The sequence below is a fragment of the Momordica charantia genome, assembly GCF_013281855.1.
Source record: "Momordica charantia cultivar OHB3-1 chromosome 11 unlocalized genomic scaffold, Mcharantia_2.0 BLBB01000011.1, whole genome shotgun sequence".
In the NCBI taxonomy this organism is placed as follows: Eukaryota; Viridiplantae; Streptophyta; class Magnoliopsida; order Cucurbitales; family Cucurbitaceae; genus Momordica; species Momordica charantia.
This window is the reverse complement of record NW_028275159.1, coordinates 6,636,881-6,655,377: the sequence shown is the minus strand read 5'-3', so window position 1 is coordinate 6,655,377 and position 18,497 is coordinate 6,636,881. Positions and strand designations below refer to the sequence as shown.

General features: G+C 29.9%; 2 protein-coding genes across 4 annotated transcripts; both read left to right on the top strand.

Annotated features, from left to right (window-relative positions):
- The first annotated feature begins 4,869 nt into the window (after window positions 1-4,869).
- On the top strand, window positions 4,870-7,666 carry LOC111010835 (cytochrome P450 CYP72A219). 3 transcript variants are annotated; one of them, XM_088119797.1, is made up of 5 exons: window positions 4,870-5,218; window positions 5,642-5,860; window positions 5,930-6,174; window positions 6,640-7,027; window positions 7,121-7,666. In XM_088119797.1, exons 1-5 carry the CDS (start codon window positions 4,922-4,924, stop codon window positions 7,547-7,549), a joined length of 1,578 nt encoding a protein of 525 aa, XP_087975923.1. In that variant the 5' UTR covers window positions 4,870-4,921; the 3' UTR covers window positions 7,550-7,666. The 3 variants fall into 3 exon arrangements, with proteins under 3 accessions (XP_087975923.1, XP_087975921.1, XP_087975922.1); XM_088119795.1 differs by having other exon boundaries at window positions 5,009-5,204; XM_088119796.1 differs by having other exon boundaries at window positions 5,064-5,204; window positions 5,632-5,860.
- A 6,617-nt stretch (window positions 7,667-14,283) lies between these two features.
- LOC111017168 (cytochrome P450 CYP72A219) lies at window positions 14,284-17,287 on the top strand. The gene is made up of 5 exons (XM_022292878.2): window positions 14,284-14,650; window positions 15,529-15,746; window positions 15,889-16,133; window positions 16,220-16,610; window positions 16,690-17,287. Exons 1-5 carry the CDS (start codon window positions 14,374-14,376, stop codon window positions 17,113-17,115), a joined length of 1,557 nt encoding a protein of 518 aa, XP_022148570.1. The 5' UTR covers window positions 14,284-14,373; the 3' UTR covers window positions 17,116-17,287.
- The last annotated feature ends 1,210 nt before the right edge of the window (window positions 17,288-18,497 follow it).

Sequence of the window (18,497 nt, the reverse complement as noted above, 5' to 3'; positions counted from 1 at the left end):
TCTTTACTTGGTCAATAGATTTATTAAAAAGTTAACACATTTTAAATAATTATTAACTTTAACACAAACTAACCAAAATAGATAAATTAATTAATTATAAAAAATATATTTCAATAATTAATTATTCTAATATATTTTTTATATTGTACTAATCATTATAAAGAGTGGACAAAATTATGGATTTAGAGAAATGAGCATGTTTGGAATTTAAAACAAAACAATTTAGATTATTTATATATTATTATTTTATATATATATACTATATATATTGTCGGGAGGAAAAACCACAACATAGAGGTCTGCCACCAACCTCATGGTATCGACCTGTGGAGCTCGCTACCAATAACTTAGAACCTCATGCGAAGGAAGGAAACTCTAATTAGTTTGTCTTGCCCAAGCTAAGAACCAATCAGCTCTTGTGTATATTTGAAAGCGACTTAAGCAGAATAAGTGGTCGCCAAGAATATCCATGTGATCCTTGCTATAATTCTCGTAAGGGGATGATTCCATCAAATCCCTAAAAATACATCATCACTCCACCCACTCAGGTATGCAATTTTGTCTCAAACTCATCTAAAGATTCAGACTTTCTGACTAGAGTGTCAAAGTGCTCTTTCTTTGCTGGCAGGTCTTCCTATTCAATTCACTATGCTCAGCTCGTTCAACCATCTCACTTAGATCTTGCCTCGTTGATTTTGGCAGAAACATATATGATTAAAAATAAATTTTATTATTGGTTTGATTAATCATATATGTGTAATTGGCTAGAAATAGAAAAATGGTACTATAGTAATTGTCATATGTGCCTATATTTCGGTTCTATAAAGTTTTAGTAAACAACATCAATGTTTTTCTTTTTCTTTTGTTTAATTTCGTTTTCAGAAAATTCTTAATAAACAAAGTCAAACTATTTATTTTCATTCCAATTCTTGATAGGTAAAATCATCCTAGGATTTTTTTTCCCCGGGAAAAACTTAATATTTATATGATTAGGCAATTTGTATAAGAATAAAATAGTAATAATAAATCTGTACAAATTTACTATTTATTGATGCAGTGCTTAAGCCCTTTTCAACTAAAAATAAAATAAAAGAAAAGAAAAGAAAATTAACGCTTTAACCCTAAACATTTTAGAGTGCATTTGATAACTATTTATTATTTTCAGTTTTTGGTCTGTATATTTTAGTTTTTGATTTTTGGTTTTCTGTTTTTAAAAAACAAAATTTGAAAACCATATTTTGTTTTTTGTTTTAAAAAATAGAAAACCAAACATGTTTGGTGGTAATCATTTTTAGTTTTCTATTTGTAAAACGTTAGAAAATTGAAAACAATAAATTTCTATATAAAGTAGAAATGACAATAGAGTGTGTGCGAGTGAGGATGCTCTCCCTCATTCTCGTGCTTGTGAAAATTTTTAATCCTCGTCTCCACCTCGTTCTTCTGTCCAAGAGATGTTCTCGAGAAAAATTATCGGTTTTATAATTGTTTTTATTTTTTTAGAATTTAAAAAATAAAAAGTTTAATAAATATTATTAATTATTTAAAAAGTGGAATTAGGGACGGGGTCAGGACATGCATTTCCTACTTTTGAGATCCGACCGTACGAAAATTTTTGTTATCCATAATGTGGAGATATGAAAATACTAGTTTAGATTAGAGAGATATAAATAAACTTTTGGAAGATAAATTTTAGAGAGAATATAAAAAGATTTAGAAAAAAAATTAGTGAAATAAAAGTTAAAGACAAAAAAGAAAAATTTTAGAGAAAATGAAAGTAAAGTCGAGACGAAAAGATTTATTAAAGAAAAAAAAAGAAATTAGAAAGAAAGAGAAAAATTACACGGGAAAAAAATTAGACATAAAAACAAAATTCAATATATATCTTTTAGAGAAAATAAATAAATACATAGATAAATAAAAATTACAGAGAAAATTGAACGAGAAAATAAGATATAATTTTTTGAGGAAAAAATAGTTTAGGAAGTGAAAGAAAATAAGTTATATAATACAAAATTTTAGAAAGAAAAAAGTTCAGAAAAATATTAAATTTCTAGGAAGAGAAATAAAACTAATATGTCACAAAAAATATACATAGAGATGAAAATTTTGTATAGAGAGAGACCAATAATAATAAATATGAAAAATAAAAAATATTTAGAGAAAGAAAATTAAATTTTGTAGAGATAAATTTAGAAAGAAAAAAATTTTAGAATGGGAAAGAAATTTTTTAGAGATAAACCTGAGAAAGAAAAAAAATTAGAGTATTAGATTTTGAAAAATAGAAATATGTTTTTGAATTTATATATAATTTAAAATGGTTTCTGAAAAAAAAATGTAAATTTGAATTAAACAATCTTGTTTTTAAAAAACCAAGAACCAAAAACGAAAAACGAGAGGATTATCAACCGAGTCCTCAAATTTCTATTATGAATTTTGTTTTTACCTCAATCCTGAAATGTAAATCCCTAAGGTAAATCACCAAATGTTGTTTGAGAAATGATCTCAGCAACCCTATTATTTGATAGATAAGACATCACATCCAAGTAGCATAGTCCTTTTTTAGAGACCATTCTCTCCCATTTGTTAATCATCTTGTTGCAACATTTATAAAGTCAATAATTGAACGATATATGTGAGTAATTAGATTTTAAGAAATTTGTTGGGGATGTGACCGAAGTTCTACATTGACCAAATAAGAGAAAGATCATGGATATATACATCTCTATTGTTCTGAGATCTTTTGGATCAAACAAAAGTAAAGTCGTGAGAGTTATGTTCAAAACGGATAATATTTATGCAGGATCCATTATCCCTAACAATATTTGTTCTTTGCATTTATTCGAGGGTAGAAAATTGTTGGGAGAGTCGTAAAGAAGGCAGAGAAAGACCTAGCAAAGATGGAGACCCACCACTCCTCAATTCAACATTTGCAAATGAAGCCAAGTCCTTTGCATTTATTTCATATATTGTGGACAAAAATATAACAGATAATGCCTCGGACGAGTCATTTTGGAAACTTATTTTCACAAATGTTCAATGTTTACCTGTTTTATAATCCTAGATTTATGGATTTTAAATTTTTTCATAATACCAAATTTACCTTTATTTATGACATTTATATTTATTATACAATTATTTTTAGTTAGATGTAAAATATTTAATGTTTCAAATTTGTTTTTCCAAACATTAAATTATTCCTCTAGTCTTTAATATATTCTACTAAACCATTGTACTCCGAAGAACTAATATTTATCGGAATCCGTGGTGGGAATTTACTTTCAATTATTTTTGCTCTCATGCATCGGAAATTAAAAAGACAATGATGGCGATGGCGATGGCGATGGCAATGACGATGGCAATGGACAATACATTAATCTCTAAAATCTAGAGGCCTCAAAAAAAGCACCCAACTTTTAGTAACTACAACAATAGAATCTTAGGAAGAATTGGTACCCAACTTTTAGTAACTACAAGAATAAAATCTTAGGAAGAATTAGTTCCCAAGGATGCACTACAATCCCGGAACTCACCTCTAAACTGCTGCCAACATTGCCTCTGATTCTGTGCAACAACACAAAATAACTGCCACCCAAATCAACCCATCCAATTTTCTGCCGCCTGCTCAAATTTGGTGTGTGTGTGTGAATGAAGGCAGACCTAAAAGAAAAGAAGTTTTTGGGCTTTTAGGTTTTTCTTGGTCCAATTAGTTTTGACTTCATATTCCAACAATTTAGGTGCTTACAAATGGTATTATTTGTATAACGATGGCTCGACAAATGTATAAATATTTGAGATCGTAAACACTTTTACAAATGATACGATAAAAATAGACTATGTCTACTTAACCTTTTATTTGTTTTGGGTGTACAGTTTTTAATTTTAGCACAAAATTGACACCAAAAATCAACAATTTGGTTTAGGTCAGTTGGAAACTTCAATGGGTCAATTTTTGGTAGATGGTGGAGTGTAAGAATCTCTCACCAAAATAATAATACTGAGAAGAGGGGGTGAGAGATAAGTTTAACAGATAAGTACTAAAAAAGAGTGGCTCACGTAAAAAGAAAAATAAAAGTGCCGTGGACGCATATGAATCATGAAAATAAAAAGGTGGATAATAATTGATCCTTCGATTTGCTTTGGCATAAGCCAAATTATCGACTAATTAGTTTTTCAAAGGAAAAAACCGACATCGACGGGTTCATTATTTAACTCGATCGCTCGGGTCATATTGGTTCCATCGATAATCGATGGAAATGTCGATGTCGATGGGTATTTCTGTAAAAGTTATAAAATTAAAAAAATTGTACAAAATATTTAAATTCACAAATTTTTAAAAAATAATTAATATTCATATTATATATATTTAGTGACATTTTGTTGATATTTTTTCATATATTGTCGAATTTGTTGCTCCGAGCTATTAAATATACGTCGACATTTTCATGTTTCTATAGATTCGACGTAGATACAAGGAAGTATATCTAGATTTTCATAATATTACAAAAAAAAATCAACAAAATATAAAAAAAAATCTTACTAATATAATCGTAATCATACTATTAATTATTTTTAACTTATTTAAATAATTTTATACTTTTATAAATTTTCCAAAAATATATATCGAAATCAATATTTTATTGCCATTTTCATGATCTTTCCATCAATATTGATGTTTAAAACCTTGTTTTGAATTTCTAGAGTCGGTTAGATTCTACGGTGGTTTGACGCCTGCTCGATCTACCTCAACTCACGCTTAATTGTCATTTTTGAAAATGCGGTTCCATGTCGGTTCAACTGTAAAACCGAACCAAATTGAACGTACGGAACACTGGGAGTCGGCAAGGACATATATTAGTTGCAATTTCCTCTGGTAGAGATTGAAATCGCTTCCTCTCTCTCTCTCTTTCTCTCTTGTCTATAGATGGAAACGTGGGTTGCAGCTACGATTTCAATTTGGATAATAGTTGGGGTATGGTTACTGGTATGGGGATGGAGAGTTGTGGACTGGATCTGGGTGAGGCCAAAGAAATTAGAGAAGTACTTGAGAGATCAAGGCCTCGCCGGAAATTCTTACCGGATTCTCGTCGGAGACTGGAAGGACATGTCGGCGATGCAGAAACAGGCCATGTCCAAGCCCATGAACTTCTCCAATGATATTGCTCCACGCATCGTCCCTTTCCTTCATCGAACCATCCAAATTTACGGTAAACAAACAAACGCATACATATCATATCATATATCATGCCCCAAAATTGAAGCAAAGTTTGTGAAGAAAAATTAGTCTTTTTTTCTTAGATCAAGAACATCTGGTGGTGATTATATATAAATGTGTTTTTTTTTTTTTTGGTTAACTAAACTGAGGAATAGTACTAATCCGTGTATGCACTGGCTCATTATATTTACCTATCTCATCACAAAGTTGATGGTTGGATCTCAAACACGAACATCAACGCCGTTAAAGATCTCACCTTGAAAGAAAAATGAACTTACAATAATTTATAAGTTGGTTTTTGGATGGAATCCATAAATATTAATATGGTATTAGAATCCAAAACGTTCAAACCAACAATCGATTTATTATTAGACTCAGAACAACAAAACTTTATTGTAAAATATGCAAATTAATGGTAGGGAATTGCAGGAAAAAAATTCATTTACGTGGAACGGCCCCATTCCAAGTGTGCTGACGATGGAGCCAGAACAAGTTAAAACAGCATTTATGCAAGTGGATGATTTCCGAAAGCCAAAGATGGACCATCTTATTAAGTTGATTGCTGATGGACTTGTAAACCATGAAGGACCAAAATGGGAGAAACACAGAAAAATAATCAACCCTGCATTTCATTTGGAAAAGTTGAAGGTATACCTCCCTCTTTTGATTTTGATTTTATGTTTTACTTATTTGTATCCTTCAATTATTGGCTTATAGGATATGGTACCAGCATTCTATCAATGTTGTGACGAGATGGTTAATAAATGGGAGAGAATGGTCTCTAAAGAGGGACAGTGCGAGTTGGATGTAATACCTTATCTACAAACTATGACTGTCGATGCCATTTCTCGAACAACATTTGGGAGTAGCTATGAAAAAGGAAAAAAGATCTTCGAACTTCAAAAACAACTAAATTTTTCGGTGATTAAATATTTGTCAATGATGACCAATCCAATATGGAGGTAAAAACAAACATTTCTAACTAAAAGTTTAGCTTGTCGTAAAGTGTTTTTTTTTTCCTTCTTTTCCTTTTTTTGTTTATAATTTGAAGGTTTTAGGTCTATACAAGCACCACATCCACCAATGGTAAATTTAACTTTCACTTTGTAAAGATTTATTATTACTATTTTATTACTTATACAAATTACATGATTCTCAAGTACCTCAATTACCATATCTGAGGTCGATGGTTCAATTTCTCACCTCACAACGGTTGAATTCAAAAAGATTAAAAAAAAACTGTATTAATAGAGAGCTAATATTTTTATATTTCATGAATCATAGAGCTTAGTCACATCAAAATATCTTGTTGGTATATATATATTTGTTCTATTTACTCCATGTTCTTCATTTTGGTTCAAAACATAATCCATTACGAAAAAAGTTTCCCCTCAAAATTATTTGATGTGAGCATTAATTGTGTGCAGGTTTTTACCCACCAAGTCAAAAAATAAAATGAAAAAGATGGGTAAAGAGATTAAAAGTTTGATATTGGGTATTATAAATGAAAGACAGAAGGCTATGGAGGCAGGTGAAGCTGCATACAGTGATCTATTAGGCATACTGATGGAATCTAATCTCAACGAAATTCGACAACATGGAAATAACAAAAATGTTGGAATGAGTATAGAAGATGTTATCGAAGAATGCAAGCTTTTCTATCTTGCTGGCCAAGAAACTACAGCTACATTACTAATTTGGACTATGATTTTATTGAGTTCATACTCAGAATGGCAAGAAAGAGCAAGAGCAGAGGTTCGAGAAGTCTTTGATAACAGAAAGCCAGATTATAACGGTTTAAGTCGTCTAAAAATTGTAAGTGTGTGATTTCATTTTTCTGTATTTACCCTTGTGCTCTATCTTCTCGTGCAAATAAACTTAAGGATTACAATTCTTGGAATTGCACAGGTAACTATGATTTTAAACGAAGTTCTTAGGTTATACCCACCGGTAAGTGTGCTTGATCGTGTCGTTGAAAAGGAAATGAAGCTTGGAAATTTGTCTTTACCAGCGGGAGTGATATTGAGGTTACCAATCATTTTCATCCATCATGATCGTGAGCTATGGGGTGAAGATGCACTTGAATTCAATCCACAAAGATTTTTTGATGGAGTTTCTAAAGCAACAAAAAATCAAACCATTTTTATCCCATTTGGTTTGGGTCCTCGAACATGCCTCGGACAAAACTTCGCCATGATTGAGGCAAAAATGGCACTGTCAACAATTCTACAGCAGTTCTCATTCCAGCTTTCTCCATCATATACTCATGCTCCCTTCGTAACTATAACAACCCAACCTCAACATGGAGCTCATATCATCCTCCACAAACTCAACTAAGTTACTTAAACAAATCAAAAGTTGTGAAATTAAGTACTTTGTTGTATATAATTTCAGTTATTTTTAGTAAAAGATATATACACAAATGAACATAATGCTCCGGGATTATTTTGTTCACGAGCTTGCTTGGATTTGTTAAGTCGAGTTTGTGTATTATATTGTGCATAAAATAGGTTTGCTAAGTTTATATGTTTGTTAAACCTGTGTTTGGATATTACTTCGTTAAATTTGGGGTTTATTCAAAAATATTTGGTTGGTGTATTTAGAATTATAATGAATAATAGATAGTTTATATATTAATTATTTGATAAAATAATTAAAATTATATTAAAATTTTTGTTTTCCTTGGGAGTGAAACGTTTTCAGTATAAATAAAAAAAATGTTAATACATGCATTTATTCGCCCCATTTATTTCTGATAATTATTTTTAAAATAAATTTTTAATTATTTTATACAAATTAATTTATCCAACATATAATTTACCATGGATTTATTTAATTATTAGTTCATTGTTATCCTACTAGATTTAATTACCGATTATCACCAAATTACTATTCATCAATATATTTCATTAAAAAGTTAACACATTTTAGATAATTATTATTTAAAAACTATTAACTTTAACAAAAACTAACCAAAATAGTTAGATTAATTAATTGTATAAAATATATTTCATTAATTAATTATGCTAATATATCTTTTATATTGCACTAGTAATTAAAAGGAGTCTGACAAAATTATGGATTTAGAGAAATGAAATAGTTAGGTTTGTACGTGCTGGTAAATAGATTGTACCTAATTTCATTGTCACAGTTAGGTCGGTATGATATTGTTCGATTTGGGCATAATTTGAAAGACTTCATACCAATGGAAATAATTGTCCTATTTTATACACCATGGATCACTTCATTTCCTAATTAATATGAAATTTTGTTTTCACACTTTACAAACCCAAGAGCCACCACCTACCTAGAACATAATAAACAACAATCCTACGCTTCCCTCGACAACGTCGACTCTGCAATTTGACCATTTGTTATGCTCCCAATGCCACAATTCTCAAAGAACGTGTCTTGTGCTGTGTCGTCCACCCGCAAACAAAGTTGTGATAGAGTAGTATATTTCTGTCAACGTGTCAATATTTCTATCGACATTCCTATGTGTTTATAGGTTCGATATTAACATGAGAGGTAAATCAATATTTTTATAGTATACAGAAAATTGACAAAATATGAAAAATGTCAACAAAATATCCCTAATAGAAACAATGTTAATATTAATCATTTTAAACTTATTTAGAACTACAGAAATGCTTATTTGTTAATTTAAATATTTTTTTTTACGTTTTTTTAACAACTCTTCTAGAACTATTTATCGATATCGACATTTTATTGTATTTCTATAAAATTGAGAGCTAGACATATTTCTGTCGACATCGATACTGATTATGTATTTATTTATTTTAAATGAACTCGAGAAACCGGTTCTTTGAAACTAGATTGACGGGGAATGTTTGAAGGCCAACGTACAATTCGAAAACTCAATATTTAAATGTGCTACATATTATATAATTTTAAAAAAATTTTATCTCGAATTTTAGATTTGTCCTATTTTTAATCATGAAATTTTAAAATGTGCGTTTTTAATCCTTGTATTTATTGGTTTGTCTTATTTTCTATTTGTAATCAAAATTTGAATAAGGAAAACTTTTTTCAAGGAAAGTAATTATATAATAAAAGAAAATTAATTTAATTAATTAAACGTCCATTTTTTCTGGTTCGAATAGAAGAAATAAAAAATAAAATTTATTTCTTATGTTTCGTGCAAGCACGAGTAATCCAAACTCGAATAGACGGCCGTAGCATATGTGGGGAAATGTCTTGGGTTTATTCTAAACATCTTTTTACAATCCCACTAAAAGAGTTCGCCTTATAAACCATTCTCCTAATTCTTATGGAGGACAAGAATTATGCATTTTGGTTCATAAATGTTTATCATTTCATTCTCAAAAATTAGGATAAAGAGAAAAATGTTAGAGAAAAATGTTAAAGATAGAAGAGCCGTTGAGAAAGATAAGTTAGAAAATTTTGATATCACAAACCTAAATGCTCCATATAATTTTAAAGTTTCATTTAGCCGACTTTCAAATATCATGAATCTTTTAGTAATGAATCGTTGAAGAGAAGAGAGGGTGCAACTATATTTTCAAGCATTTGTTCGAATTTCTTATTTAGTAATGAATTGTTGAAGAGAAGAGAGGATACAGAAAAATATAAACTAAAAGAAATTTGAGTTCACCAAACAAAAGCAGCATATTTTTTTAGAGTTTATTTAACCTACTTTCAATGATAAGAAGCTAGATGGAGGAGAAAGTTTTGAGGATGCTAAATTTTCTTGTTCTATATTGAACTCCATGTCTAAGCCATTTTTTAATTGCTCTTCAAATTATGTTTCTTTTATCAAAAAATAAATAATAATAATAGTAAAGATGAGTTGGTTTCATTCACTCATTCAATTCAATTATTGAATTCAATCAGTGAGTGTCCTATTGCAAATGACCCTTTTTTTTTTTACTATTTGCAAATAGACAAAAGATTTGGACTAAAAAAACAGACAAAGGATTTGTTGGGAAAAAGATCTTTGATTTGAAGCAAATTTTAAAATAAAAAGTTAAGGCCCCATTATTTTTGTTGTTTTTAATGTGTGTGGATCTCATTCACCAATTTTGATTTCCAAGATTTGTTTAAAAAAAAAAAGGACAAAATACGAAAAATATCAACAATAATATTGTTTTGAAATTGTCAAGTTGAAAATATTTAGTTACCGAGATTTGATTATGAGTTATTAACTGAGAAAATGAACAAAAATTCGCAATTTGAGGAACAGCCCCTAAAGGTTCTGACGAATTGGAATTCGAGGATCTTTTTAAATTGATTAAAAAAATTACAAGGATGAGAAATATGTCTGTCGCACCTCGAGTAAATTGTTGGGTTGCAATTCCCACAAAAAAATTTATTTTAAGGCACATTAAGACTTGAGCAAGTGACTTAAGCATTAACATTCCAACATCTCACCAATGTGCCACCACCTTAAGATGTAATCTATGTTCTTTTTGAAAATACAAACTTTGTATTTTTAAATTTTGTTTAAAAAAAAAGAAAAAAAACTCTAAACGAAATCTTTTATTTAAAATAATTATTTAGTAAAAACAATGATAAAAAGAGGCATGCAAAGACTCGAACTTGGGTATGTATATTAAAAACCAAACATTTTACCACTATGTCAACACCCTAAGAAATAAATATTATACTTTTTTACAAAAACAAAAGTTTTAATTTATTTTTAAACTAAAAAAAGAACCTACGAATTTTGTTAAATTTAAAGAAAAAACAATAATTTTTTACGTATTTTGACATTAAAAAGATTTTTTCAAGAAAGTATTTTATTTCTAATTAAAAAAATCAATTTTACTTAAAACAAATTGTTAAGATCTTTTCTAAAATAATAATCATCGTTTAAAAAAAAGATTTCATTCTCCTAACAACTTATTGTAAATTACAAATGTTACAAGATTAAAACAAATCCTAGAAAACAATTTTCTGTAAATCCTCTATTTTTTAAATCCCTGCAGCAGAAATTCTCTTTCTAAAAATAAATAAAAAAATTAAGAAAACAAAATTAAGAACTTCTGAATGGAAATTTTAAAGAATCAAGTTTATTTTTAAAAGATTTAGTTTATAAAACCCTTATTATTATTATTTTTAACTTACAAAACTTTAATGCAAAATCTTTTATTTAAATGAAATTAACTTTTTGTTACTTTATTTAAAAATTATTTTATTTTACTTTTAAAAAAAAATTATCTACATTATTGTCAAAACTTATTTTAAAAAGTTTATTTTCTTTAAAAGGAAATTTTTATTTTTTTTTGTTAAAAATAAACTTTTTTTTTATTATTAAAAGAAATGTAGGGGTATACTGTGCAAAGATTTTTACCACGGATGTCATTCGTCGTGAGCTGTGCACCAGAGTTCTATTGAACCGCCTTCAGAGACTAAGGGAAAAAATAAAAAAATAAAAAAATAAAAAATTTTCTTTACCCAAATCATTCTTCTGTGTGCTCTCTCTTTTTTCTCCCCTCCTCTGTGTTGTGTGCCCTTTAAATATACCAAAAAAATAACATGCGTGAGTCTAAGAAAAACCAAAGAAAAAGAGGGAAGGGAAAGCATTCGGTTTTGACGAACGAAAAACGGGAGGAAAAACAAAAGGTTTATTTTTAACCAAAACAGAATCTAAATTTCTTTATTTAAAACAAAATTATATAAATCAAATGAAATCTTTTTATTTCTTTTATTTTAATATTAAATCAAATTCTTTAAAACAAAATCTATTTTTTTAATTTAATTTAAACTTTAGCTTATAACCAATAATAAAGTAATCCTATAGTATTTAATAAAATAAAAATTAAATAATCAAAACTAAAACTAAAATAAAGTCGGATCAAATACGGTGTCTACAATATCAAAGAGGAAAATATGATAGAAAGAAATTTTTGAGAGATTAGATAAGTATGAGAGAGATAAATTTTAGGGAGATAAAATGATTAGTTAGTATAGACAGAAAATGAATATGGGAACGAGAGAAAAAACTAGTTTCGTTCTGCCATGGAAGAAATCAATACCATGAAAGTAATTTCGACATGATCTTATTGTTAAATCATCACACGTTAATTATTTCTCAAAGTTAACACAACACTCTTTTCTAAACGTGCACTCATGAAAAAGAAGAATTGAAATGGGGTGCAGATGAGAAAAACACTTTTGGTTCTCTAATAAAAATTTGAACAATGAAAACTTTTGCAAAGAAATTAATTTTATTTACAGTTATTTTCTCATTTTTTCTGGTTCAAATAAAAGTAAAAATTATTCTTATTTTGCACACAATTATCATGAGTAATTTGAACTTGATCCGACGACGGTAGCACGCGTGTGAAGAAATATCTTAAGCTCACTCTAAACATCTTTTACAAGCCTACTAAAAGAGTTTCTTATAAACCATTCTCCCCGTGGTATAGTTCCGAATCTTCTTACTTAGGACAAGAACTATCCATTTTGGTTCATAAATGCTTATCATCTCATTCTCAATTACAAGAGAGAGGAAAAAGTTAGAGAAAATTTTTAAAGATAGGGGAGAGTGTGAGAAAGATATATAAGTTAGAAAATTTGAAATCACAAACCACAAACCTAAATGCACCTCATATTTTCGAGTTTTATTTAGCCAACTTTCAAATATCAAATTTTTTAATAAAGAATTATTGAAGAGAAAAGAGAGCGCTGAAAATATAAACTAAAAAATTTGAGACCACCGAACCAAACCAAACCAAACCCACCATTTTTAGAGTTCATTTAACACGCTTTCCAACTAGATGGAGGAGAAATTTTTGAAGAGGCTGAGCTCTATGTCTAAGCACGTTTTTTATTGCTCTACAAATTATGTTTCTTTTTTAAAAATAAATAAATAATTAATTAATTAAAAAATGATTAGTTGGTTTCATTCACTCATTCTATTCAACTATCGATCTTTTTTTTTTTACTATATGCAAATAGACAAAAGATTTGGATTAAAAAAACAAATATTGGATTTGGTGGGAAAAAAGATCTTTGATTTGAAGCAAATTTTAAAATAAAAAGTTAAGGCCCCATTGTTTTTGTTTTTGCTTTTTTTTTTTTTATATATAATGTGTGTGGGTCTCATTCACCAGTTCTGACCCATCACAGAACTCTTGAATGTTACTTTTCTCCCTTCTCACGTGCGTGGATCTCAAAACAATTTTGGTTTTCTAAGTTTTTTTATTATTTTTTATTATTTCATTTTAAAAGTACGTACCAATTACTTCTAAACTAAGTTCATGTTGGTTCAATATTGATTTATATCTAGTATTGAATGTTGGATTTTTATTCTCCTTCATCATTGTTCATGGTGTGAAAAGACTTGAGAAGAATAAATGTCGATATTTTCATAAATATTTTATTAGTCAAGACGCCATTCACGCAGGGATGAATTGAGATTTTTTTTTTCTATAGCAAAAAATCAACAAATATAAATGTGACTGGGTCCTACGGCCAGTGCCGACGAGATAACTGTGGTCAGTGGGGGCATTCAATTTTATGATGCAAAACATAACAATAGCTGTGTTTTGAATGACTATTTTGCTATATAAAACTAATTTTTTACGTTGTATATATATAAAAAAAGAAATCCATTCACTTCGTTTCAAATATTGAAAGTATTTATTTGCTTCAAATTTTAACTCACTCCCAATCAATATCTAGTTGTATATAATCATCCTATTTTAACAAGTTTACCAATAAAGATTAAATATTTTACAATGCAGTCTTAATTATACAAGATTTATTGCAGTATATTTAGTATTTTTAATATGTCATTACAATAATATATAATTTTTTTAGTATCATAATTTGGAGTGTGAGGATGTGCTAATTACGGTTGAGTTATTTCTTCTTTTTTAAAATAAAAGATACCCTCACCGTCCAATAAAGCAAAAACAGAATAAAATAATTAATACTAAATTAGGAAAGTGATGTCTTTTTCTTTTTCCTTTAAGATACCCCACTCATAAATTACAAACGGCTAAAAAAAGAATACTAAATATAAAGGAAAGAAATAGGCGCTGATGTGTTGGGTGCGGTGGTTATAAAATGGGCATAGCTTAATTAAGTTGAATAAATCGACAGCAAAAACTGAACATAGACTGAAGTGAATTCTGTCTCTTTTATTTTTCATTTTGTGTCTCTAAATTTTAATGGAAACTTCAGTTGAGGTTGTGGTTTCCATTTGTATGGTTTTGATGAGTTTGGTGGGATGGAGAGTTTTCGACTGGCTCTGGCTCCGGCCTAAGAGGCTTCAAAACTTCCTCACACGCCAAGGCTTCGCCGGAAATTCTTACCGGATTTTCGTCGGAGACTTGAAGGAGTTGGCGGCCGCATCCGGGCAGGCGAGGTCGAACCCCATGCCAACATTCTCCCATGATATCGCTCCACGTGTAGTCCCCTCCGAATACAAAACCATTCAAAACTACGGTAGTATAGTTTTTCGATCGTTATCCTTCTTTTGGTAACATTCTTGTTTTTTAGGTTGGATGATGAGTTTAATTTGATTCCGTATGACCTATTTGATAACTATTTCTACCTTTAGTTTTTGGTCTTTTTTATTCTTTTTCTGTATTACATTTCTCAAAAATATTTGCTTTTTTTTGTTATTTGTTTTTAAAAAATAGAAAACCAAATATATTTTAATATCACATTTTTTTAGAAAATTAAAAGATATGTGCTAGAAAAAAAAAATCTATATAGAGTAGAGATGATTTGAGCGAGAGTTTGGGGTGCCATCCCATTCTCTAATTCTAGATATCGAGGTCTAGGATGAGGAAGGTTATGGACCTAGTATTTATTTTTAATTATTTTTAGAATTTAAAAAACTAAAAAAGAGTAATAAATATTCAAAAATTATATATATTTATTGAAAATTTATTATTTACTACTATAAATAATTATTAAAAAATATTTAATATTTGATTCATAATTTGGTGAAACAGTGAGTAAAATATATATTTATTATTTAAAAACAGAATCAGGTAAGGTCTGATCAGCATGTTGGGAAATATTAAAGTTATATGATTTATACTTGGTTAAGGGAAAGAAATTAGCATGAATTAGGTCGTCATCTCTAAGAGAAAGATGTTTTAATTTTCCTCTAAATTTTTAAGAATTAGGTAAAATTTTGATTTTCTCTCCCTTAAATAATTTAACTTCAACGGTAGGAGTTGTAAGACGATCTGAACAAGTAATCTTAACCATATCAAGAAGATTATGTTTTAGGATTTATTAATTGGGTTTTTTTTTTATATTTATTTATTGAACTGTGTTGTGAAATATGCATTATTTTTGGAGAATTGTAGGTAAAAATTCATACATGTGGCTTGGCCCATATCCAAGAGTGCACATCATGGACCCAACACACCTTAAAGCAACTTTTACCCAAATTGATGAAATCCAAAAGCCAAATTTTAACCCCATTGTGAAGTTACTGTTGGATGGAGTTTTAACTTACGAAGGACAAAAATGGGCAAAGCACAAAAAGATCATTAGCCCTGCATTTTATTTGCTAAAGTTGAAGGTATCTTTCTCATCTAATTCCAAAAAAAAAAAAAAAAAAAAGTTTAACAACTACTTAAAAGGGACTATAATTCCTAATCTCTATGTTATAACTGGATTAAAAACAAAAAATCGACTTAACCTTAGCTTGAATTGACGTGCAGGATATGGTACCAAAATTCATTCACACTTGTAATGAGATGATTAGTGATTGGGAAAGATTGATTTCAAAAGAGGGATGGTGTGAGATAGATGTTATGCCTTACCTACACAATCTAACAGCTGATTCCATTTCTCGAACGGCATGTGGGAGTAGTTTCAAAGAAGGACAAATAATCTTCAAACTTTTAAAAGAATTGACTGATTTGGTAGTTGAAGCTGCCTCCCGCATTTATATTCCTGGATGGAGGTAAAACTAAAGATTTGTGATTAGAAACTGTTACAAGTTTACTTAATTTCTATATTTACACGAACTCTCATTATAATTTTGTGTAGGTTTGTGCCAACGAAGTCAAACAGAAAAATGAAAAAAATAGATAGAGAAATAAACACTTTACTTATGGGTATCATAAACAAAAGGCAAAAGGCTATGGAGAAAGGCGAGCTGGGTGCACAAAGTGACTTATTAGGCATTCTCCTAGAATCGAATCTAAGGGAAATCGAAGAACATGGAAACAACAAACGTGATGGAATGAGCATAGAAGAAGTTGTTAAAGAATGCAGAATTTTCTATCTTGCTGGCCAGGAAACCACTGCGTCCTTACTGATTTGGACGATGCTCTGTTTGAGTTTACACAAGCAATGGCAAGATCGAGCAAGAGTAGAGGTCCTGCAAGTGTTTGGCAACAAAGATCCAACTTTTGATGGTTTAAGTTCCTTAAAAGTTGTAAGTCGAATTATATCAGCTTTCTTGTACTTATTTGTTTTTATACCATTTACGCACCTGAGTTTTACGATCGTGACAGGTAACTATGATTATGAATGAGGTTATGAGGCTATACCCACCAGCAAATACTATACATCGTGTTGTTCAGAAAGAAACTAGACTTGGAAATCTAACTATACCATCTGGAGTAATATTGTGTATACCAGTTATTTTAATACATCGTGATCGAGAGATATGGGGCGATGATGCACATGAATTTAAACCAGAAAGATTCAGTGAAGGAATTTCTAACGCATCAAAAGCTCAACCTGGTTTCCTCCCATTTGCATGGGGCCCTCGAATATGCATGGGGCAGAACTTTGCAATGATGGAGGCAAAAATAGTATTTTCAATAATTCTACAACACTTCTCATTTGAGCTTTCTTCATCATACACTCATGCTCCCACGTCTATTATGACTACTCAGCCCCAACATGGAGCTCATATCATCCTACGCAAACTATAGTTGGTTATTGGTAATGTTAGATTATATTGTATGCTTTTGAATTTGTGAAACTTTCTTAATGGCTTTCAATAAAGATTAGGTCTGTGTGGCTCCATTGTTCCCTTAGGAAAATTCATTATTTAGGTGCTTATCATGGTGACTATCAATAAAAATTTGATAACTTTTTAGTTTTTCTTTTGAATAATAGGAAAAAAAAATTTTGTATTTTTTCTCCTCTTATCATAAATTCAATGGTGATAAAAAAACAGACGGGTGTTGTTATGGGAAGATAAAAAAAGAACAAACCAAGCCGCAGAAGGGGAGATCAATCCGAAAGATCAGACACACAAACCAGGTAAGCCCGAACCCAGCAGCCTGAGTCGACCACGGTCGACCCGACCGACTTGGGGTCGACACCGAGGAGTTCTCGGCCACCGGCTGAGAACCCTGGCAGTTCTCTCTCAACCTTTGTGCCACCCAACCCAAACCTACCTTGTCTAGACCCTCGATTCGATATTAGGCCCACGACGAAACACATAGTCCAGGAGTCTGAATCTCCTGAGTACACTAGGATTCGACTTATGTAAATCATAAAAGGATTAGGATTTGACTTCTATACATAAGAGGATGAACCAAACCCTAAAGGCACGCTAAAATACGTTACAAGTCCTTACTATTTGTTACAATAAAATGTCCTACTCTCCATATTCGACTAGTCCGATTCTAACTTAAACATCGAAGTCTGTGTGACAAGAGTCACACCGATCTTTAGTACTCTTCTATTTTGCAGGATGAACACATCTAAATATTCCTCTCTTCTTGTGCCTTGAAATGATCACATCTTGTGTGAATAACAAAATCAATTAACAATAAAGTTGGAAATTACTTGTTGATTGTGGATCAGACGAGTTAAAGTAAATTAAATTAGAAAGCAGGTGGAAAAGACAACATAAAATAAAGAAGGCAAACATAAACAACACTATTATTTTAAATATATTTCCCGAACTTCAAAATACCTCTTTGCTTGTGACAAGGCAGGGACTTTTTTTTAATATTGTTTTCTTCTTAAACTATTTCAAAACATAGGCTCTCCGCCGAGCTATTTTCAGGAATAATGATTGGAAAATAATTGGTCTTCTACTATTCAGATGCGGTGCTACGTTAAAAAAATATATATTTTTCTAAAGATCATGCTAGGTGAGAGTCATGCAATGCAGGTTGTCTCTGACCACCTTTGAGATTTGTATAGGTCTTTTTTAAAATATCTTCCATGTCCTTACCTTCTTACAATATTTTCTTAAAAAGAAAGAAAAACTTAAAACTAAATATAACTAAAAATTTAAAAACCTATTTTAAAAATTCTTAATATAAATTAATTAACTAATTAATCCATTCAAAATTTA

Coding starts and splice junctions, on each gene's coding strand:
- LOC111010835 (XM_088119797.1), top strand. CDS start 4,922: ATGGAAACGTGGGTTGCAGCTACGATTTCAATTTGGATAATAGTTGGG. Junction 5,861..5,929: donor TTCATTTGGAAAAGTTGAAG/GTATACCTCCCT, acceptor ATTGGCTTATAG/GATATGGTACCAGCATTCTA. Junction 7,028..7,120: donor GTTTAAGTCGTCTAAAAATT/GTAAGTGTGTGA, acceptor GGAATTGCACAG/GTAACTATGATTTTAAACGA.
- LOC111017168 (XM_022292878.2), top strand. CDS start 14,374: ATGGAAACTTCAGTTGAGGTTGTGGTTTCCATTTGTATGGTTTTGATG. Junction 14,651..15,528: donor CAAAACCATTCAAAACTACG/GTAGTATAGTTT, acceptor GGAGAATTGTAG/GTAAAAATTCATACATGTGG. Junction 15,747..15,888: donor TTTATTTGCTAAAGTTGAAG/GTATCTTTCTCA, acceptor ATTGACGTGCAG/GATATGGTACCAAAATTCAT.